This window comes from Pezoporus wallicus, unplaced genomic scaffold, assembly GCF_028554395.1.
Source record: "Pezoporus wallicus isolate ANWC-B61680 ecotype Strahan unplaced genomic scaffold, APGP_CSIRO_Pwel_v1 contig_8705, whole genome shotgun sequence".
Lineage (NCBI taxonomy): Eukaryota > Metazoa > Chordata > Aves > Psittaciformes > Psittacidae > Pezoporus > Pezoporus wallicus.
The window spans coordinates 2,744,586-2,767,187 of record NW_026638439.1 but is presented as its reverse complement, the minus strand read 5'-3'; the positions used below and the strand labels follow the sequence as shown (position 1 = coordinate 2,767,187).

Here is a 22,602-nt window from a genome sequence, read left to right as displayed (position 1 = left end):
ACACAGTAGCCCAGTACCTACTGTGTCTTAAAGCCCAGCCTTCACACCGTATCAAACAATAACATACCTGAACTCCTCGCCAGAATGGTAAGAGGCTGGTGCTTGGTGCTTATGGTCCTGGTTGCTAAGATCTGCCCTTCTCAGGTACAAGCTGAAGAAGCAAGCCCAGGAAAGCATTTATTGCTACGTCTGGAGATTAATCCTAGTCACACCACACACCCCAGCCTGAGCACAGGGTGCAGCACAGCAAGCCAAGCCTTGCGCAGGGACATGCTGGAGCACGGCCCCAGCATGGTTTTTCTCTCCAAGCAACTGAGATAATAGCTCCCTGCTTGCCTTATCCAGTTTCAAAAGCAACACTTCAAAGCCATCCCATGTCAAACACCAGAACAAATTGAAGCTGCCAGAGATGCCTCACAGGGAGGAAATTAACACACAATGGGAAGTGGCACTGTTAACCTCAACCACAGACTACTGCAAATAGAAAGGCAAGGTTCCCATTAAACAAAACCTATCCCATTAAGTTACAACTACAACAGACTGTCAATTTCAGCTCCACCGGAGCCGCTGAAGAAAGCTGTATCCCTGCAGGATCAGCAGTTTTCCCCGCTCACTGCACACAGGCCATTGAGAGCTGCGCTTTATTTACCTCAGAGCAAGGTAAGCATAGGGAGGAAGACAAATCCTCTTCGCGCCAGCCTGGCGTGTGCTCTAAGACCGTGCGAGGGCAGCTCAGACCGAAGCACTGACCCCGAGACAACCCAAGCCCTGAGGAGCTCACAGTGGTCCCCAAGGGCAGCAATGGCTGGGAGGCTGTGACAAACCCGCACGGAGCTCACCACACCTCGCACCTCCTCTGCCCCCCTCAAGAAAACGGAGCGGTGCGGCGAGTAAACTGCTCGAAATCACGGGATTTTCTTTAAGGATTTGGGTTTTCCCATTTATTTTGGGCTCGGTAAAAGCAACCCCTCCGGGAGCTGCGGCTGCCCGGCGCCGCCCGGGGGATGAGGCAGCACCGGCCTGAGAGAACCCCCGCACACCGCCTCCGATAACAGCAGCTCGCACCGCACCGCACCGCGCCCTGCCCCACCGCACCGCTGCCCGCGGAGCAAACCCGGCTGTTCTCCCCCCCCGCCCTGCACCCGCCACGCTGCACCTGCTCCAGGCCGGGGAGCGGCCGCCGAGGTCCCGGACGGCAGCGGGGCGGGAGCGCGGCCCCTCACGCTGAGGTGACCGGAGCCCACCCGCTCACCTGCGCCGCTGCTCCCCGGCCGCGCGCGCTGCCCGCCATTGGCCGCGCACGGGCCCCGAGCGTCCCCGGCCGCGGGCCGTAAGGAACCGCCCGCCCGCCCGCTCCCATTGGCTGGCGCCGGCCGCACCTCCCGCCGGCCGCTGCCCGTGAGGGTGAGGCGGTGCTGGGGCTGCCGCCGTGCCCTGACCAGACGCGCGTTTTGGGGTAAAACAGCCCTTTTTCGGGGCTGTGTGGTGCCCACTTGAAGCACTGGGGGGGCTGGGGGCAGGTTCCTGGGTTCAGACACTGGGATTTTTGCCGGCATCAGCAGGCTCCGCTGGGCCTGGGGCAGTGGTGCCAGGCAGAAGGATGGGGTGAGACGGAGCCGGTGTGGGCACGCCGGTGGCTGCTCCCTGGGTCACCGGTGGCTGGGCTGTGGGTGGTTCTCCTGGTGCCAGAGCAGCGTGTTCTCCTCTGGCACTGAGGGGGCGGCGGTGGGAGCGCACCTCACACATCCTGGGCGGGGTGGAATTGCTCTCGGGGGTGCTGGCATGGGACAGTGTCCCCCCATCCAGGCTCTAACAGTCAACCCTGACCCTTATGTACAAGCATGCTCTGAAGCCTGAAGGCAGCGGGCAGAAACACTGTGTCGTGGTTTGAGGCTGGACCCAGCACACACTGCACACCAGCTAATTCCACTGCCACCGCTCAAGGAATTCCTACAAGCAGATGTCCTCCTATGTTTTATGACTCATGCCTTGGCTTTATATTTCCCTCCCAGTCTCTTTTACCTACTTGGCTCGCAGCTGACTGCCTCCGGGTTGAGGGGTTCCCATTGCAGCCCTGCGCCCAGCTGTGAAGTGTGTTTCCTGTGGGATTCATTGAGGATGTTGGTTTTGTGATAAGTGACTCTCGCTCAGGCTCGCTGGGCTCCGCTGTGACAAGCAGGGTCCCCACCAGGGGATCTTGGCTTTAGCCAGAGAGCAAGAGTTGGATTAAATCAACATCCTGACTCAACCCACTGCAGACTGCTGCTCCTTCCCGCTGGGACAACAAGCAGATAAAAATTGCCTTTCAGTAGGTCTCAAATAATCCTCTGCTTTAGAAACAAATGTATTTCTTACCACGGGTTTCATACCTCAAAGCAACTCAACAGCTTGTGTGCAGCGTGTGGTTTACTACCAACTTTGTTTCCCATCCCAAAAAACGTGACCCAGATTGTCACTGTGTTCAGAGAAGCATCAAAATGTGGTTAAGATGATACGCTAATCATTAGGGAGCTGGGGTTGTTTAGCTGGAGGAAAGGAAGCTGAGGGGAGACCTTATTGTTCTGTACAACTACCTGAGAGGAGGTTGTAGTGAGGTAGAAGTCAGTCTCTTCTCCAAGTAACAAGTGATAGGACAAGAGAAATGGCCTCAAGCTGCACCAGGGGAGGTTTAGACTGGATATTAGGAAAATGTCTTCACCAAAAGAGTTGTCAAGCACCAGAAGAGGCTGCCCAGAGAAGTACAGTGCTGGGTTAACAGTTGGAGCCAATGATCTTCAGGGTCTTCTCCAGCTTAACAATTCTGTGGTTGTAACAGGACAGCGGAGTGCTTATGACCTCAAGTTAGAACCATGGAATAGTTAGGGTTGGAAAGGACCTTAAGATCATCTAGTTCCAACCCCCCTGCCATAGGCTTCCAAAGATATTGCCTTCTTCCAGCATCTCAGGATATTAGCTAATGATCACTGATTAGATATTTTCTCAAGACAGTCACCAGCCTGAGCTTCTGGGCTGCCTGTTGGCCATGGTGGACCCTGGATATATCCATGAGGTAAAGTAAAGCCTCCTCAAGCCCTGAGCAGTAAAAGCCCCAGTGATCTCCTTGGATGCCCAGGTAGAAGAGCCTAAGGACTCAGGAAGTGTCTGCGTCTATGGAGAGACTGCTCCTATGGCTCCAGGGCATGAGAGTTGCTTGGAAAGACCATAACATACATAACATAAAATACTAATGTATTTCACATGGGCTTGCAATTCAATCAAGCAGAGCCTTGTTCATACATGTTCAACTTAGCATCTCTTGAGCAATGAGTAAAACTCCTCTCTTCTTGCTGTAACTACTGCTGAGAAGTATTTTCAAAGGTTCCAAAGTCATTTGGACTGATTCACATTTGGCTTTGAGTTGCCTAGAGGATGCTGACTGTTAGGAAAGTGCTGAGGATTGTCCCCTAAGGACCTGTCTTCTTTAGCATTAGGCAGTTTAAATCACCAGTGACGTCTAGAGTGCAGTTTTAGCACCGGCATCAGGGTTTGAGACTATCGCCTCTGGCAGAGACTGCTAGCACTTGACCTAGTGGAATAACCTGGTTAGCTACTCCCAGTCAGAACCTGCTGTTTTTTCCAGAGAACAACAATGACAACAACGAAGCATGTGCCTCAGTTTCATTTTTCATAGTACACAGATGATTACACTACAGAGCAGCAATAACCAGTGCAAAAAGAGCCCCAAATGTCTCTGATGCTTAGACCATGGTGGCTATAACATTAAAAGAAGACTTTGGTATTTCTGTTCAATAATGGTCAGATGTAGTTGTTTGGAACCTGTTACTTCCCATGTGTTTTCTGGGTGCAGGGACCCAGAAAACCTGTCCTTGAGTTACAGTCATGAGGGGGAGACCTGACATTTCCCCAGGCATTTCACAAGTATGTTTAGGTAAAAAAAGAGCTGAACCCATCATTTCTTCTAAGAACAGCTTGGGCTAAATCTCTTTCTGGTGCCACGAATCTGAGCAGGATCCATGCCTGGTACCAGTGGGCAGAGCTCTGTTAACTGGAACGATCTTGATTCACCCCCGCTAAAAAGCCCATCATTTGACTGCAGCGTTGTTATATTCAGAATCCATTGGGACACTGTTGGCTTTTACACTTTCTAAAATAAGGCAATAAAGCAATTAGAAATAGATCTTCACCAAAGAAATCAAAAGAAAATAGTGTGGCGTAATTAATGCAGAGCTGGCAGCAGTGAAAATGAGCTGTAACAACCGTACTGTCACCGGGAGTATGAGTGCTGACTGAACTGCAGGTGTCTAGTGCTCTACTGACAGAGAGGGTCCTTTTGCCACCCAGCACAATCTAGCTCGAGAATGCACATATTTGGGACAGAAGGAAATAAAAGCATCCTTTAGTGCTGTGAGGACATAAATGTTCGTGTCAGTGTTTCACTGTGTGTCAGCCAGAGGATTTATCTGACTGAAAACACGCTTTCTCACATCAAAAGAGAAAGGGAAGTAGTGCATCCAGAAAGGCAGGTGCTTTTTTAGGGAAAAATCCAATAATGTCCTAAGTGGAGGACTGGAAATAAAAGGGACTTTGCTGTTCCAGAGAAAGAATGAGTGGGCTTAGAGATAGTAGAGATAGCACAGTGTTCTTCATTTTTAATTTGCATTGTTATAGTGTCTGGAAGCCCCAGGTGGAAATCAGAGCCCCATTGTGATGGGAATTGTGCACAAACATAATGATTAAATGTTGCCAGCTCTGCAGAGGTTGAAATGTAATTCCTCATCCCTGCATCATCACTAAGCAGCATAATTGCTGTCAAGTAAGTTTTTCTGCAATTGCTCTTCTGGAATATCTGTGCCATTTGGTTTCTGTCAGAGTAACCATGCCTGAGGGATGAAAACCTGGTAACTTTCACAGATAACAATATCTCCTCAGAGGCAGAACCTGCTCACCACGTTTGCATGCATGTTCAGCAATTATTTGCTTGTACCTTGGTTTTCCTTTCTGTGAAATGGGAACAGTCACACTGCACTCATGGCTCACTCTCTTCATCTAACACCCATGACTGACACAAGAGTCCTCTGTTAGACCCTGACAACACCACATACAAGGGCTTTTTGGTGATGTTTGTAATGATAAGGAGATTGATTAGCTGGAGATTATATATTCTAATGATTAGCTGGAGAATATATATTCTTTCTTGCATGTTTTCTGTCTGAAAGGACCGGAGGCATGTTTGATTTACTTAAGGTTCCCTTTCAAGTAGTATTTTTCTATTAGCTAAATAACTGTGTTAAAACCAAAATGCAATTAAACAAGGAGTTTAAAGAAATAAACACTAAATCAACCCAAGCCTCAATCGCCACAGGGTAAATAGGAAGCAATGCAGCAAATTGTCATTGAAGGAGTCTTCACTTGATAGCTAAATCCCTTTGGGTTTCTGTGACACTTTAGCTCACTGCTCAGGAGTCACAGAGCAGCAGAGTACATTGGATGCTCTATTACAGCTTTAAATATAGTCATTTTCTGACCAGAACAGATGCCAAGCCCAGGAAATTCTTCCCTGACCCTAAAAGCAAGATCAGGGCAAAGAAAGAGGACAGCAGGATGGTCCTGCTGGTCACCCACACCTCCTGCTGGGATTTGCACTGAAAGACCTCCATGCAACAAGCTCAGCAGCAGCACAGGTGCATGCATGGTGCAGCCTTTCTCAGGGCAAATCATAAACTTGCCATGAATCCCATTTATCAGTGTTTTAGATGTTGTGTGCTATCCTGCATTCAGTAATTCGGCTTGAATTTCAGCAAACTGAAACAGGACATCAATGCCAGCAAAGGCTCCCCCGTGGGGCTGATCAGACCAGCCCTTCCTCCCTGCTCTCCCACCCCTGTGCCCCAGCTCCAGCCCCTCTGCCAAAAGGAGGGACAGAAACTGTTGCCATGGCCCTTCCCTGCCTTTTCATGCCACAGAAGGGACCACTGTATGTTAAAACCAGACCCTTGCTTGGTTTTCCTCCAGACCAGACAGCTATGGGTCTGAATGGCCCCCACCTGAAAGCCATGGGCTCTAGGACCCTGGCTTAGATGAGGAGCTGGTTTTGGTGAAAGAATGGGAATTACAGTGTCTCCTTCTGCTGGTTGCAGAAATGAAAAGCAAAGGAAAGGACCCCCACAGATGGTGCATTACAAAAAAAACAAACAACAAAACACCAACAAACAAGGACATGAAAATAAACCCTCCCACGGTTTTTAAGGCAATTTTGGGACTTCTAGGGATTCCAACTCAGAGGTTTTGAATAGGAACTACAGGGGATCATTTACAAGTAGCATTTTTCTTAATTTCCTATTCTGCCTTTTAATACTTCCTAGGAAAGAGTAGGGGCTTTTCATTACAAGCAGCTTGAAAGATTAAGCAGGCAGAAACAACCGCCTGCTCTACCTGCAGCCTTGCACTGGTTAAGCTCTGACTTAACTGGAGACTGACCCAGTTTAAGTGGATGTGAAAGGTTACCTGAACACTCTTGCTTCTCTTCGTCTAATCTTTAGCAGCTGAGTTTTCCCCAGGCTTGCCTGTGTGAAATGGTCTTCCAGTCCCCTCTGCTGGTTGCAGCTTGTTGGAGAGCTGCACCATGACATTTGGCAGTGACTGTGAAGTGCTTCATCTCCGTGAGTGCTGCAGGAGAGCAGGGATGCCACCAGCCTCTGCCCTCGGTGCCCATTAAGACGGCACGGACTCCCCCAGAGACCAGGGAGCTTATCCTCACCTTAATCAATGCATCCTTAATGTAAGCACCTGGCACCTCTTTTACACATCATGAGAAAGGGTGAAACAGCTAAATGGATAATTTAAAAGAAACCCCTGCCTGTGGAAGCTGAGGCATTCTTCTGAGAGCAAATGATCCCCCTGGGGAGTGTATGGCTTGAAATTCTTGTTGAGCTTATGACCAGACGTCATCTGGAACTGCCTGGGGCTTGTGCCATTGTGGCCCTACAAGCCCAGCATGGTGCATCCATCCCACAGGCTCGTGCTCTCCACCACAGCCAGCGGCGTTAGAGCCACCGGCAGAGCAATCTCTATGCCTTCTTCGCAGCTGGGATCCAGTTTTGAAGTGACCAAGGCAAAATTTCCTCCAGGGGAAGCAAAACAACATTCCGAGAGAGACTTTGTGGAAAGCCTATGCTGATGCATCCTAGAGAACTGAACAGAGCCAGCAGCACAGGACAGGGTCTGCTCATAGCAATGTGGGGCTTGGGTCCAACTGCACACGCTGAGTGGTGCAAACCTTCCAGCAGAGAGGGGAAGCTGTGTTCCGGGGTGCAGAGACCTGGTTTGTGAGGCTAAGGCCAAGCAGGTCAGTTCTGGCCAGCTAACACTGACCAATGTGGGCAGCAAGAGATAGAGCTGGCTCAGGGGAGCAGCTCTCGATGGCCGGCAGCACGCCAGTGCTCCCTGCCAGCCAGCCTGTCTGAGGAGGAAACCCAAGTGACAACACTGATAACAACCTCTGCTCGTGGCCAGAGGCCCAGGGGCCCTGCAGGGGAGGACAGAGCCCAGGGGAGCCTGCACGGAAAGCCTCATGCTCCAGCCTAACTGATAGGATTGCTTTGCATGCACAACCCCCCCCAGCATGCCACAAAGCACTGAGTACCCCACACCCAGGGCAAGCATGGGCATTCAAAGGGATGTAGTAGAAAAACTAAAGGTTTATTTTCTTTAATAAAATACATCCTTACAAAATAACCGAGTTTTCTCCCATGCTGAGGGACTGGGAATGATTCTTGCCTGCTCTCCTTCCTTCCCCTTCTCAATTTGGAGCTGTCCAAGAGTGCTGCTGGGGAAGGAGAGAGGCAGTGATGCTCTCCCAGGGGCTTCGGGTGCAGGATGCCCTGGCACGGCCCCAGCACACGAGGCAGGGTGCAGCAGGGCTGTTGGAGGGCCCTGAGGGTCCTTTAGCTTAACCCACCCTGAGCATCGCAGTGCGTCCCACCAGAGGCAGGGTGCTGGGCCGGCCGGACCCTGCCCTAGCTGCAGGGTGCCATGTTCACTTGAGCTGGTGTCAGATGCTGCTCCTGCTGGTCTTGGAGCTGATGCAGGGTGGTGACAGGGGATGATGACCATGTTTTAGGAGAGGAGAAGGAAGAAGAAGGTGCAGGTCTGTCAGTCAATGTGGATTCTGCCAAGAGAGAAAGGTGTACAGTGGTTCCTGGTGTCTTGCTCCCCACTGCCCCTTTTCAAGCGATGCTGCCGTTGCAGATGTGATGTCAATCCCACATCCTGCACAGTGCTGCCCTGTGCTCTTTCCTGCTCTGGGAAGAGCTGCTGACCCCAGGGCAGACACTGCAGCTCACAGCTCACATCTCCTCCATGCCTTCCCCGGAGCTCTCCTGCCTTCCCAGGGGCCTTGGGATAGCCCTGAGACCCATATGCTGTATGCTAGCAGGGCTGGGGAAACACCACTCACCTCTCACTGTGCGTTGTCCAGCTCCTTTTCCTTCTTATGTGACTTTGACTGGGGGTTAAATGAGAGAAAACAGTGATTCCTTTACAGACCCACCCCTTTCTAATGCCAGGAAAATTGTCGAATAGCAGCTTCTAACCCTCAGTGTATAAGCATGCTTCCAGATGAATTTGAGGGGAGCTGTTTTCATGCCTGAAAGGCTGCAAAGCCTCCCTCAGTCATGAAGGTGTTCTGAACAAGCAGAAGAGGGGACATTTTCCAGCTTACTAAAGCACTGGCCTCCCCTTGCTTCCCTTACAGCAATGCAAGTGTTACCAGATATTGGAATATCTGCGCCTAAAGGGAGGGAATAAAGCTGTTATCAGTGAGTCACACACAGGAGATGTCTCCTTTTGGAGAGGATGTTCAGGGATCCCAGTCTCTGACAGTCCCATGGGCTTGGGATTCCCCCTAGGTCAGGAAGGCACCGGGTTGCTCCTCAGTATGAATGTTGTGTCATGCACATATCCCCACTCACACACCCACAAAAGCCTCTGTAGGGCTGTTACTTACAGGCTCCTGTTCTGCGTATTTGAATTTCTTCTGCTTGTAATAGTCCCGTCCTTGGAGAAAATGCAGCAGGAGCAGGTCACAGAGGACAGAGGCCTTAAATCAAAGAGCAGTTAGGGTTGGAGCTGCCCTCCCAGATCACTTATGCCACCTTGTACTTCCAGTGTGTCCCAGTTTGCCCCACAAATGAGGGCCCCTTCTGCTTCACAGGCAAGGAGAATAATTTGAAAGGCTTGGAAATATCTGCACTTACCACTCCAAAAATACCAATTCCAGAGCCAATGGTGGTCATGGTCGGGATGATGTCAAATTTGCCTGCCTGAATAAAACCAGAGGAAATAGGTGATATGTGACAGTCAGCCCAGGGGAAAAGGTAATAAAAGGGGTCCAGAGCTGTAGGTGGGCTTCAGCTGAAGTGCCTTTGCAACAGCCCAAACCATAACCACAGCACAGAAAGAGGAACTGGCTAAGAGCTGGGTTTAAGTTCAGAGGCCAAACAGAAAAATCTGGTAAGTTGGGTTTAGGCTGACAGAAGTTGAAATTACTTTGCTTCCTATATTATTTATCTATTTATTTATACATTTATACGTATAGATACGTACATACACACAGAGACACACATACACATCCCTTTTAAATATTCCCAGTGGAAAACAACAAGGAAAGCTTTTTCTCGAGGAAGAAAAAGACAAAACAGAAAAAGGCAAATATTCAGGTTTTGGAAATATCAGAAAGTTTTTGACTTTCCATAGTTTCCCCCAACCCATTGTGGTGTTTTCTGGAACCAATCCAGCTGATAGAGGCGACCTGTAAAATGGGCTTCCTCTCTATGTTCCCTTCCCTGGTACTTCGCCACGGCTGCTGTGATCAGGCCAGCATTCAAATACACCACTCACGCTGGTTCTCCTGGCCCCACGAGACCCCAGGGCTGTGTTACAGAGCTGGTACCTTCCTGAGGATGTGGTACAGGCATCCCAGGGATCCAGGGATGACCCCAGGGCCTGGCCGTCCTTACCTTGCCATTCACCAGGATGTCGAACCGGATCCCAAACACCTTGTAGAGTGTCCTCTTGTCCACCCCATTTTCCTTGTAGTATTTGGCATACCTGCCCAATTGAATGGTGAGCATTAGTGGCCTGCCAGGGTGTCTAACAGCCCCCTGCAACCCAACAGCATCGGGGCCTCCAGAGCAGGACAAAGACCTGGGGATGTGCTGCCACAGACCTGCTCCTGACCCTCTCCTTAACCCCTAAAGGAGCTGGGCTGTTGGCACTTCTCCCTTTGTGCCTCAGTTTCCCTGCCTTCAAGTTGGAGTTCAAGCTTCTGCTTGTGCTGATACCCACTGACCCCAGGTGCTATGTGACAGCAGATATTAGTTCAGAACAAATGGCAGCTCCACACAAAGCAGCAGTTAGGTCAGCAGCTCATAACTGAGGCTGAATGGTTTGAAGCGTGGGGATATGCAAGATGACCCTGCACCATCTCCAGTCTTTCAAGGGGCTTCTCTAGAGCTCAGCTGAGCAGGAGAGTCTGCAAGGGGAAGGAGAGTCACAGAGAAGGCAGTGGGGTAATTTGGAGACCAAGGGATGGGTTATCACTTTTCTCATGCCATTCTAAAAGGAGCACTGCTGTCTGGCACTGCAAAGGTTGTGTTTGGAAGAACAGTACCTGATCTTCCACCCTCCCTTGAGTGCTCTGGCATCCTCAAAGATGTCACTTCGGAATTCTGCCTGGAGGGTTAACAGGGGTCTCCTTACCTGAAGTTGAAGCCTGGTGAAACGTTACTGTCGTCATTGTAAAGGCCATGGAACTGGTAAATGGGTTTGCAGTGCCGGACGGGCCAGTCAAGGTCACAGTTCCAGTCTATGGTGATGCCCACCACTCCACCCTGCAGCCAAGAGGGGAGTTACTACGTTGCCCCTCCTTGGATCTGGCCCACATGGAGAAATGCTTTCCCTCTTCACATGTGGCCTTTCTTGATGCTATGAGGTGCCCTGGCTCTCCATGGGAACGTGGACCCCACCACTGCCTCAGCCCTTCTGGCCAGCCTTGGCTTTGTGCCTTATTCATCACTCTATGTGGAGGCACTTGCTTCTTTGTTAAATGTTCGATATGCAACTAAATTCATGCCCTCTTGCTCCTGATCTGCACCCTGTCCCTGGGGAAAGGCAGCAGTTTGCAGTGTGCAATGACCACTGATGTTCGACCATGGTTTCCAAGCTCGGTTGGATGGAATTTTGCCATGCAGCTCTAGTCATTGCACAAATTAAACCAAACTCGACCCTGGATTTACTGCCAGCAAGTCAAATCCTGTCAATCTTACAGGGGAGTTTCCAAGAAAGGCTTAAATATTAGACCATGTCCAAGGAGATTCATAGTCTTTAAGAGCTATTTCTGGCACTGCCTTATGGGTCCTTGAGGTCTTGAGCTGTCTCAACAGCTTGGGGACGTTTCTGCCACCAGTGTCCCCTTTCCCATGTCAGCAAGAAGTATCACTTGAAATTGAAGCACCTTAACAGCCAGGAAGGTAAAATTCTGACCCGATTCCTTCACTATGTATCCCAGGTCAAACACGGGGCACAAGGAATCAGTGACTTTGTGGTAGGTGCATTTCTTCAGGTACTGTTTGGTAACGCTCTCAACCAAGTTGCGCCTGGGAATGAAAAGAGAATGAATCTGAATAACCCAGTAATTTGGGTGGGAAAGGATCTCTGAGATCCTTGGTCCAACCTATAGCTACTATTGCAACCAACCTAAAGCCAGGTAATGTCAAGTTCAGGACCTCCTCACCAGCATGCTCATGAGACCCTTTCCCTCCAGCCCTGCCTGGTTTCTTCCGCCCCATCAAGTAATTCATTTCCCCCTCCTATGGAGGAAGTGTTTCTGCACTATGTTCCTATGGAGGAACATTCCTGCAGATGTTCTCCACCTCTGCTTTGAGTTTGCTGCTTTGCCTGCTGCCCAAACCCAGCACATCTGCCTTTCTTCATCTCTTCTAGCAACCCCCTCTCTTATTCCTCAGCTTTGCAAACCCTCCCATGGCCTCCAGCATCTCTCCCAGCTGCCTCTCCCATTCACATATCAGCTCATCCATGGGCTCTGCCAGGCAATGCTCCAAGCACCAACAATTTTCAGCTGGGACAGCTCAGGGATAGTATACCCTGCAGCTTTTACGCTGAGCTGGATTTTGCTCTCTCCTCCAGAAAGGGTGAACAGGAAAGGACAATGCCTTGCCTTCCACCCCGTTCTGCTCTTTTGCTTAAAAATAGCTTTCCTGTGATGCTTCCCTGACCCAGATGGTTTTGTAAGACTTGTGCCTTGCTCAACCCCATCCCATCATTTATGCTCAGTGCTTAATTAGCAGCAGTGACCAAAGGCAGAAAGTTTTCCCTGTGACCCCAATCAGCTCCAGCTCAGCCCCTGCAGCAGCAGCCAGCCCGGCTGCCCTCACCTCCCAGGACCTGCTGTCCCACCCCAGGTCCCCTCTCCCGCCTGCTCTCATCCTGGTTGCCACCTCTCCTTGCTGCTGGTGGGGATCCCCTCTCCCCGACACCTCTTGGGGTGCAGTGTGAGGTCGGCTCAAGGCTTTGCCAAACATTATGGTCGCCAGGACATTTAACCTTGGCTACAACACAAGGATGTGATCAGCTTAGAAGGAGGAATCCACTGTCTCCAGCACAAACAGCTCCCGTTAATTTGTTCCAAATGAGATCTCTGACTGGTGTCATCACAAATTCTCTTACATGCGTGCCTTTAGCTGGAAGGGTCCAACCCTTCCAGTCATTAACCCATTGCAGAAGCAGGTGGAAACTGTGATGTTAAGAGGGACCTCTGCTCATTTCTGGGCACCAAGCTTGTCTGGCTGCTCATATCCCACTGTGTCATGTAGTATTTTATTGTTATCTTCAGGGAGAAAAGGGGAAAATCAAAATGAAGGCTCAGAGAAACTGTATTTTCATGTGCATCATGCAAGGGTAACTCAGGAGACATTGACTCCAGAAACCTTTCTGTAACCACAGCTACCAACTGATCTGGGACAGATAGAGTAGTCCTGGGCTCACTGGTGAGGGACAGCATCCTCTATGCCAAAACATCCTGATATACCCATGGTTTCCCCTGAGGGAACCGGGCAGAAGCAATCCCCTAAACCTCTCCTTACCTGGACACCTTGAACCTGGGGAAGGTGATGCTGTTCTTGATGAACAAAGTGAACTTCTCTGCTTCTGACAACAGGGCAGGGCTGAAAAACACAAATGTTGACCTGCGTCTATCACTCAGCCCTCTGGCCTGTAGGGAAAGCCCCATTTGGTGGGGATTCATCCAAACTGGAATGAGCAGGACCCAGAAAAACTGGTGATCTCCTTCATCCCTTCCCTTTCTAAGTGAAAGATCCCAACAAGGTTCAGGAAAGCCCCAAAGAAGGATGGAAGTGGAGACAACCCCATCTTGCTCTGCCCTACACTGAGCGCTGCTGGTGCAGCTCAGGTGGGACCGGGGTTCAAAATGGGGCAACAACATCATTCCTTACCTGGGAACATGGTCATCGACTTCAACAGGGCACCAGCCAAAGATCTCGCAGGTCTTCACAGAGATGTTGAAATGCACACACTTGCCTGTCATGAGCCCTGTGGGGAAGGAAGCTGCTCACACCCAGGACACTGGGAAATCCCAGCCTCACACCGGGATGGGTGGGAGTTGGTCAGAGCTTCAGCCCTGCCATGGACATCCAAGGCACAAAATACCCACCACTTTGGTGCCTATTTATTTATGAAAAGGGTAATGAAATGTGGCCTCTCAGCTAGGGCAGGGGCTTCTCTTGCACTGCTGCACAAGGGAGCAACTGGGAGGTTTTCTTGCTAAAATACACCTCAGACAATACCATGGGGTACCAGTTTGGGGGAAATGGCTTAGTCTGGATTAACCTTCTGCTGGCAGAGCTTTTTGCAGCTCAGATGTCTTTCAGAAGAGGAATTATAGAATGGTTTGGGTTGGAAAGGACCTTAAAATCATCCAGTTCCAAACCCCTGCCATGGGCAGGGACACCTCATCCTAGACCATGTTGCCCAAGGCTCTGTCCAACCTGGCCTTGAACACTGTGAGGGATGGAGCATTTATCACTTCTTTGGACAACCTGTGCCAGTGCCTCACTACCTTCACAGGGAAGAACTTCTGCCTTATCTCCAACCTGAACTTCCCCTGTTTCAGTTTGAACCCATCACCCCTTGTCCCATCACTACAGTCCCTAATGAAGAGTCCCTCTCCAACATCCTTGAAGGCCCCTTCAGACACTGGAAGCTGCTCTGAGGTCTCCACACTGCTTCTCTTCTCCAGGCTGAACAGCCCCAACATTCTCAGCCTGGCTCTATATGGGAGCTGCTCTTCCCAAACCCCATTAGCTGATGGTCCCAAACCTGTACCCTTGGCACACCCCAGCCTTGCCGGTGCCAGGCTCGGTGGCCTCGTGCCATACCTTGTCCCTGGCGGCTGTATTTGCCTTTGGTGCAGTCGCTGTCCCTTGCGCAGAGCCCAGCGTCCGGCAGCTGTTTGGAGAAAGCAGCCACCCCTCAGCATCACACCTCTGGTTTTGCCCCCTTGGTCCCTCCTGCCTCTCCAGGCAGTGTTTTCCTTGAAGGAAATGCTGCTCTGCTGCAGCCGGAGCCTCATCCATACACCACTTCCCAACCAGGGATGAGCAGGAGAAAGGGGGGATTTCTTTTTTAAACTCCAGGCAGATGCTCTTGTTTGAGCCTCGAGTCTGCTCTGCTTGATCATCATAAAGGGAAGAAAACTTAAAGGGATGCTTCCTGGTTTTCAGCAGAATAAAAGCTTTCATGAAACAGGAAGGGTACTATGGAGCCAGGCTCAGGCTTTTACTAAACCTCGCAATGCCAGAACTGCTTCCCCAGTGCCATCACCACAACCACCCCACATTGCAGAAGCTGAGGCCACTGAAGGGAGCTATGAGGTTTACCTCTGGGCAGGTTCCTTGTTTCTGTCCAGGGGTGACAATGAAGTTGGTCATCACCACGAATGAGTTGTCCCCCTGTGGAGACACAGCCAAGGAGCTCTCAGCCAGCACAGTGGCGGGTCCCAAGGACCAAATGCCCCCAGGGGTGGTATGTGGGCAGAGGTTTGTGGCAGGAGCAGCCAGCTTTCCACCACAGGGATGCCATCTCATGGTTAGCCCAATGGAAAGCCTACACCCAGGAGCCCCTCTGCACTCCAGCACATAAAGAAAAGCAGCTGTGGGGACAAAAGCAAGCCCCCCATAGCCTCCCATCATCCTTACCTGGGGTGGGAAGACATAATCCACTACATCCCAGATGTGAGGGCCCATGACACTTTCGTTGGTCAGCGTCAGGCCTTTCAGCTTCACTGAGACTGAGCTGACAATGCTGTCCTGAGACTGGTAGCCCTTCTCGTAGAGGAAAACCCACCTGGACAGGGAAAGGTGGTGGGATGAGCATGGCCGCTGGTGCTTGACCACAGGAGCCCCAAGTCCCAGCACATCACTGTGGATTGGAGCTTCTTCTACCAAGTCTCACCAATTATTTGCCCAATTCCCTCCAGCTGGATGAGTGACGTGATGCTGAGCTCTCCCACCCTTTGCCCGAGGCGTGCAGTAGCTGCAGGACCTGACTTCCACCCACAGTGGGATGGTTTATTCTGAGGACTGGGACACGTTTGTGGTTGAGGGCATGTGAAGGCTGGTGGAGCAGTGTGGCCACCAGCTATTTGGGATTAAAGCCTGTGGTGGGTTTGCAGGTTGCTGGGCTCAACAACCCGGACCCTTCTGATCCATTTCATAGGCACTCTCCAAAAATCAGTGCTCCAGGGCCAAGGCAGGGGTAAGTCAGGAAATGGCTCACATCTAGGGCTACCATTCCCCATACAACAAAGGGAATCATGGAGTGCAAGAGGGCTGCAGGAGCAGGGTTGGGGACGCTGCTGTGGCCAGCACAGGGCTCTCCCTGCGTTTCCCAACCCATCACGAAGCCATTAGGGCAGGCTCCTGACACTATTTAACCTGTGACATAAACAAGCTGCTGCTGGATTAACTCTGACTCAGGGACACTATAAACATGGGCAAGCAACCATTCCGGGGAGCGCTCCCAGCACTAAAAAAGGAGCGATCTGGTTTTTGTCCCATCACCGCGGGCACCGGTCCCACTGCCCGTGGGACAGCCCATGGTGCCAGCCCCCTGTTCTCAGGCTCTCGAGCAATGGGGATGGAGGAAAATAACCCCAGGTGATGCCCAGAAGTCTGCCCTATGGGTGCTGGACGTTATGGGGGCCTCCTAGTGATGGCGGGTTTTGGCTTGCAACCCCATTGGCATCCCAAGACAGGAGGCAAAGAGACCTCAGGGATTGCATCTGCCCCAGTACCTGGGAATGGGAGCAGAAATTCAGCACTGCTGCCACCCCAGCTGGGACCCGCAGCTCCAATGTCCTCCTCTGCCAAGGCAGTGTCATACTGGGTTATACTGGTTACACTGGGCAACTTCCCTGATGCCGTGGGGGCTGTGAGCTGGGCAGCACCATGGTGGAGTGGTTCCCTAAATCTGCCTCCTCTCCTCTGCCATTGCCACCTCATCCTCCCCTGGCAGAGGTGGGCACACAGAGCTGGGCACCGCACTGCAGCACAGCTTCCCCATTGCAGGGCAGGATGTGGTACCCCCCCCCCCCCCAGCTGTGGTTACAGCAAACAAAGTGTCATTTCCCCATCATGCTGTAAATGCCACATCCAGCCCTGCCCAGACAGTAGAAGTCCCCTGGTGTCACCCCCTCCTGTGGCAGTGACCAAGCTCTCTTCCTTCACTGGCCCCATCCTGTGGCTCAGCCCACAGCCTCCTCGCGTGTGAGGTTTTCATGCAACCAAAGCCAGAGAGTGACATCCAGCCCAGCAGCGATACCACCTTATCTCAGCCTGTCAGCAGAAACAAGAGCTGCTCCCCAAGGATAACACCAGGTTTCAGCAGGATCAGCCCCATGTCCCCCCCGCTGCACAGATGGCACTGCCACCCATCCCTCCAAGCACAGCCATCGGCATGCATCCCTACCAGCATCCCCTACAAAGGGGGACCAGAGCTGGGGGAAGTGTGAATAAATCAGTATCTGCTGCCAAACCTGCTTGCCAAGATAAAATCTCCAGCATGGTGGCTCAGTGCAGGCAGGGAACCAGAGCAGGGCTTTGAGCAGTGAGAGGATGCCAATGGCTGGTGGGGCTTTGGGCAGCCGCATACACAGACAGCTCCTTGCTAGCGGAGCCAGACTCCCCCCCCCAAATTACAGCAGCTTTATGCCAACCTCCTCCCCTCTGCCCCTGGCTGTCACCCTCAGGCTGGTTCCCTTTCTCCTCTCTCCTGTCTCCTTTCAGTTGGGTTGCTTAAGCTGCATTTCCTTGGGAAGATGTGCTTTGAGTAACGGTCTCTGCTGGTTCCCCACCCGCAGGAGCATCCCCCCTGGCCAGGTTTACTGGACTTAGGAGAGCCAGTCCTGCTCCCGGTAACACCAGTCTGGGCCAGTGCAAAACCCTTTACAGTGGAACATCCTTGAGATCTTGGTTTGGCAGCAGTTCAGGATGAGGGTTATCCTTGTGAGTCAAAGCACTGGTGAGCAGGGTCGGAGCGACACACTAGTCCTGCAGTGGGAAGATTTCCCCCTTTCCAGGGGATCTGTACTAAAAGCAGGAATGGGCACCACTACTCCCTATAGCTACCTACTTGCACTGAGCCCTGGGAGCTGCTGCCTCTCCTCCGGACTGACTAGGCAGCCTCCACCCTTAAAACACTCAGTTTGACCAGTTCATAGCCTCCTGCTGTGGGGCCCTTCCTGATGGAAGGGTACCGAGCCCACAGCAGCTGTGGAGGCACAGCAAAGGCTGTTATTAACCGCAGCACAGTGCATTGCCCAACACTGAGGGAACAAGGACCGAAGTGCCGCGGCAGGAGCAGCAGCCCCAGGGCACCCAAGGATACACATCCACATCCCCACGGGGCTCTGACCCCGCTTCCTCCGCTCTGCCTGTTTTAAGCAGCTGCTCTTGCACCGTGACTGCTCTCGGAGCTGCCTCCCTCAAGCAAAACCAGCCCATGCATGTGGAGCAAGGCTCCATCCCGGCCCCAGCCGCTGTACTGGCCCTGCCTCCCCGGCCGGGCAGTGGACAGGGAGATTTATGGTGCTGTCTGCAGCCGCTTGGGTCTCACAAATCACTGCGCTGGCCCCAGCGGCCTCTCACTTCACAGAGATGAAAATATAAATAACAACAGATTCTCAGGCCACTGTCCAGCAGCTCGAGCTGCGTTTGGATGTGCCTCAGCGAGGAGACGGGGCCCCGGAGCGCGGAGCAAGGCTGGGAACGGACTGAACCTCCAGCCTGCACACACAGCAGCTCCTGGAGAGTATGTGGGGACCAAGCATCCATCTGGAAGACCCACGGTGGGACACTGGGCTGCGCAGGAGTGGCTGCGTCCAGAGGGATGTGTTGCCATCAGCAATAACTCCCCCTGCATTGGGTTAGAGGGGATGGAGGAGCCTCTTTGCTGCTCTTGAACCCGGTAGCAAAGCATTAACTTGGGGGAAAGCAGGCACGGGGGAGCCTTACCCGATGATGTACGCCAGGACGATGAGCTGGATCAGCCGGAAGGTCAGTCCCACCTTCTTGTTCCTCACCAGCACCATCCGGGGGGTGTCATACTCAAAGAGGAAGGAGGACACCTTCTCCATGCACTTCTGCCCCATGGTTGTGCCAGGGCTGTGCTGCAGCCTCGTGCCAGCCCCGCTGTTCACAGTGCCGTGGGGCAGGCCGTGCCTGCGGCCACTGGAGCGACTCCTGCGCTTGCAGACAGGAGGGAGAAGGCAGCGGATAAAACGCTATCTGTGGTGCTCTGTGCACATCTGGGCTGTCGGGTTTCCTCCTCTGCGCAGGGATGGGGTTTCCTCTTCCTATAAGCTCTGGGCTGGGTGCCCTACATGGCCTGGGGGTGGGACAGGGTGCGGGAGGGTGCAGGGCAACCACATGCCACAGGGACAGAGCTATCCGACCATGGGGGATGCACCCTCATCCGGGCAGGGTCCATCCCTGGGGATGGAGGGGCTGCAGGCAGGGCTCGAGGCAAGCAGGGACCACAAGGCAACCATGGGATGGTGGAGATGGAGGAGGTCCTGAGAGAGGGTATCATCTTTCCTGCCCCGGCAGCCACCTCAGGCTGTGGGTCTCCTGTTTATGTCCCTAACCCATGTCCTCCTCCGTCCCCCAAGGGCTGCCCCAGTAAAAGGGTTGGGAAAGGGGAGGGAGTGGGCACAGAAGCCCCAGCCCAGCAATGCGAAGCCAAAGCCCCTTCCCGCAGTGGGGCTCCCTGGCTGGGGCTTGGCTGGATCCCAGGGGCTGGGCTGGGCACGTTTGGAAGCATTTTCAGTATTCCCAGCATTTCCTGAGCCTTGAGCAGGGCCGGGTCACAGCGAGAGATGCTCAGCAGGGTGGTGCAGGCACTGCTTCAAGGGGATAGCACTGAGAAAGGAGCTGGATTTCTGTGTGCCAGACTGAAATCTGGGGGGCAACATCATTGCAGTGGGAAGCTTTGCGGGTAGCCTCACAGGGGTGTGCTCTTTGCTAGGGAGCACTGGGCTGAGGAGGGCTGTTTCTGGAGGAAACAGAAAGTTTTGCCCCAAAAGCCCGGAGCCCAGAAGCTTCAGCACTCCCCAGAAGGACAAGAATCCATCCCATGAGTCCCAGTTCATCTGCTGCTTCCCGTGACTTTGAAGGATGCACTGGTGTCTGCAGCCATCGAGTCTGACACAAGGTCCCTCTCTGCAGGGGGAAATGTTATTGGAAATATGGAAAAGTTTAACCTGCTGGGATAAATGTCCCTTCTGGAATATTTAACATCATCACCTCCCGTGTTCAATTGCCCATCACTGAGCATCATATTGACCTTTCAACTCAGTATTTTACGGACTTGACAACCACAAAATGAATGGAACAAATCAATTATCTTTGTTGGGCAATAGGGAAAATAGGGGGAAAAACTGATGAACCATTTATCTGAGTCTTTTGGGTGTACCATGAAGCTTGGGAATCAAAATCAGATGATCCCACTTTGCAAGTGACGTGACATCCCAATGCCCCAGGCCTCGGCAACGTGGAAAGCTGTCAAATGGGGAGCCAAAGGCAAATATGAAATGCTGATGCTAATCATATAAGATTGAAGGCTGATACTGCTATTGAGCAGAGCAGACAAACCTTATAAGCTTAGATATCTGTCAGGAGAGAAGCAAATAACTTACTGTATGAAACGAGGCCTTTTAGGGAAGGCTGCTCACCCTTGCCAAAGCCATGGGGATAATGAAAATAGGACAGCTAAATTTAACAGCAAAATGACTTGTAAAAGAGTCACTTCTAACCTTCACTCTGGTACTTGGAGTCAATAAAATGGTTATAGCATGGATTTAGCTAAAATATTTTCCATTGGGAGATAATATGCATCTCCCATTATAGTACCTCTTGGAGCCACGTTGCAGCTGGTGAGCGGGGCTGGACCCCACGGGTGTGTCTGTGGTGATGTGGGGAGCAGGAGACCCCAGCACAGGAGCACCCATGGGGCCTAGGTCTTCTCTTGGCTGCTATTAGCACCTGACACGGGCACTCTCTTGGCCATGGCACCCAAATGTTGAGAAAAAACCATAGTGGCTTCACATGCTACCACGCTACCACACAGCAGCAGTAACAGCATGCTAACCATGTGGTTACTGTGGGGAAGTGCTCTGCTTGGGCTCTGTGACATTACCTGCCAGGAGATGCTGAGTTCATGGGGTGTGATGCTGCTGCAGCTCAGGCACTGGGCTGTCCTGATGCCAGCTCTTTCTGTTTGCAATCACCTGTGGTGTTAATAAATATATTGTTGTAACATGTAAATGAAAAATAGAATTAGTGGAAAAAGATGCTTCTATCAGCATTTTTATACTGTGTCTGGTGCAACCCCCTGCACAGCAACTGTGACCCTGGGGCTGCTGGGGTCCTGCAGATACAAGCTTGTAGGATGCTGTCGATACACCCACAGTCATTTCCTCTGAACAACTTTGCATCTCTTGGTCACTTTCAAGCCCCCTGGGGGTGCGCTCAGTGCCAACACTGAGGATGCTGCTGGAGGAGCAGCAGCAGCAGCTTGAGATCAGCTGCAGCATGTCCTGGGCACAGAGAGCGCTGAGCTGGGCTGGACCCGAGCAGCATGCAAATGTGGGACCAAACAGGGTGGGAGTGGGACAACATGGGGGCACAGAGGGCAAAACCAGGCAGAGATAAGGGAATCAGCCCATCTTGCTCTGCTGCCTATGGGAAAGTGGAAGCAGCAACAGCAAATGAGGCCCTAAAGCCTCTGTGTTAGTGCCCAGGGTTGCAAAGCCCCAGGACCTGTTTGCCCAAATGCTCTCCTGAGTCAGCTGGCACTGCCTGGTCCCCAGCACCGGGTTGGCCTCATCCGGCATCTCCTTCAGCTCCAGCTGGGTCAGACCCAAGGGCATCAAGGGCTGGTGACCCACCGAGGGATCCTTGGCAGCGCTACACAGGGCTAGCGCAGGGCTCCATCCATGGCTGCAAATGCAGCTCCTCCCCCTGCCCCTTCAACAAACTCAACCTCTGCTTGGGGCTGTCAAGAGAAAAATGCAAAAAATGGCGTTTTTAAATGAGGCATTTGGAAATGCGAGGGCATCCTTGCTGGGACCCAGAGCCAGAGGATGGAGGAGCACAAAGAGGGTGGTCTGAAAGCATCTGCCTGGGGCTTGAGCCCTCCCGCACCCAGGAAAGTGAAGCTGTGGTAGGTATAAATGCTCCCAGGTCTTTCCAAGCCCTCAGAGATGGCTCCAAAACCTCCTTGGGGGAGGGGGAAATCACAACTATAATAGACGAAGCTCATTACACAACCCAGACTCATGCTTGGCAGCGTCCAACACCGAGCTCTGAATTTCAGCACAAAAACGTGCAGCACGCTGCAAAGCTGCGGATGGGAGGAACACCACGGTGGCAAGGAGACTTGAAATATGAGGACGGGTGTGAAGGGGACCTGCTGTGGTTGAGGTTGCCAAAAAGAGCCCCTGAAAGTTAAGTGGCTCTTTGGCCACCACAGCCCCCGTGAGCCAAAGGAGATGCTCACGCTGCCCCGCTGGCGATGGGGAGTGTGGAAAAACATTGGCAGATGAGAGCAAGCAAGGTCCTACAAAACAGCATGTTCAGTTTTCTTTCCAATTTTAACTTGTCCTTGACCTCTCTTCGCTCCTTCCCAGCAGCGCTGGCTCCGCTCTGTGCCCGGCCCGCGCTGCGACAGCCCGGCGCAGGCAGATGTTTTTGGTGGTACTCACCCCACAGCAGCAGCATTTCCATCCCTTGTTGCTGCAGCAACACGTCACCCTGGAAATACCTCGGCTGTGGTTCAGCCAACGCCAAAGCAAACACATAAACCTGCGATGCTGGGGCTGCCCATCGCATCTGCTGGGAGCACGGCAGGCACATCCTGCGGGGCAGCTGAACAGTGCCATGGGGTACAGGGAGCACTGGGGTGGGGTTTTGGGGGTAACATCCGTTTTCTGAATGCATGGCCCCAGTGGTG

The 22,602-nt window shown here is 52.3% G+C and overlaps 2 protein-coding genes across 2 annotated transcripts in view; both read right to left on the bottom strand.

Moving 5' to 3' along the window:
• Positions 1-1,177, bottom strand: part of CAMKK1 (calcium/calmodulin dependent protein kinase kinase 1) — a 90,750-nt gene extending 89,573 nt beyond the window's left edge. Inside the window, exon 1 of the mRNA XM_057410744.1 lies at positions 1,157-1,177. The gene's annotated coding sequence lies outside the window, so the exon portion shown is untranslated. The remainder of the gene's footprint in view (positions 1-1,156) is intronic.
• Positions 1,178-7,677: 6,500 nt separating this feature from the next.
• On the bottom strand, positions 7,678-18,946 carry P2RX1 (purinergic receptor P2X 1). The gene is made up of 13 exons (XM_057410753.1): positions 18,606-18,946; positions 15,291-15,438; positions 14,973-15,044; positions 14,472-14,541; positions 13,530-13,626; positions 13,161-13,241; positions 11,513-11,654; positions 10,759-10,889; positions 10,017-10,107; positions 9,255-9,320; positions 9,005-9,097; positions 8,456-8,503; positions 7,678-8,167 (listed from the first exon to the last, which is right to left on the bottom strand). The coding sequence occupies exons 1-12, from the start codon at positions 18,740-18,742 to the stop codon at positions 8,459-8,461; spliced, it is 1,173 nt and encodes a 390-aa protein (XP_057266736.1). The 5' UTR covers positions 18,743-18,946; the 3' UTR covers positions 7,678-8,167; positions 8,456-8,458.
• Between the last annotated feature and the right edge of the window lie 3,656 nt (positions 18,947-22,602).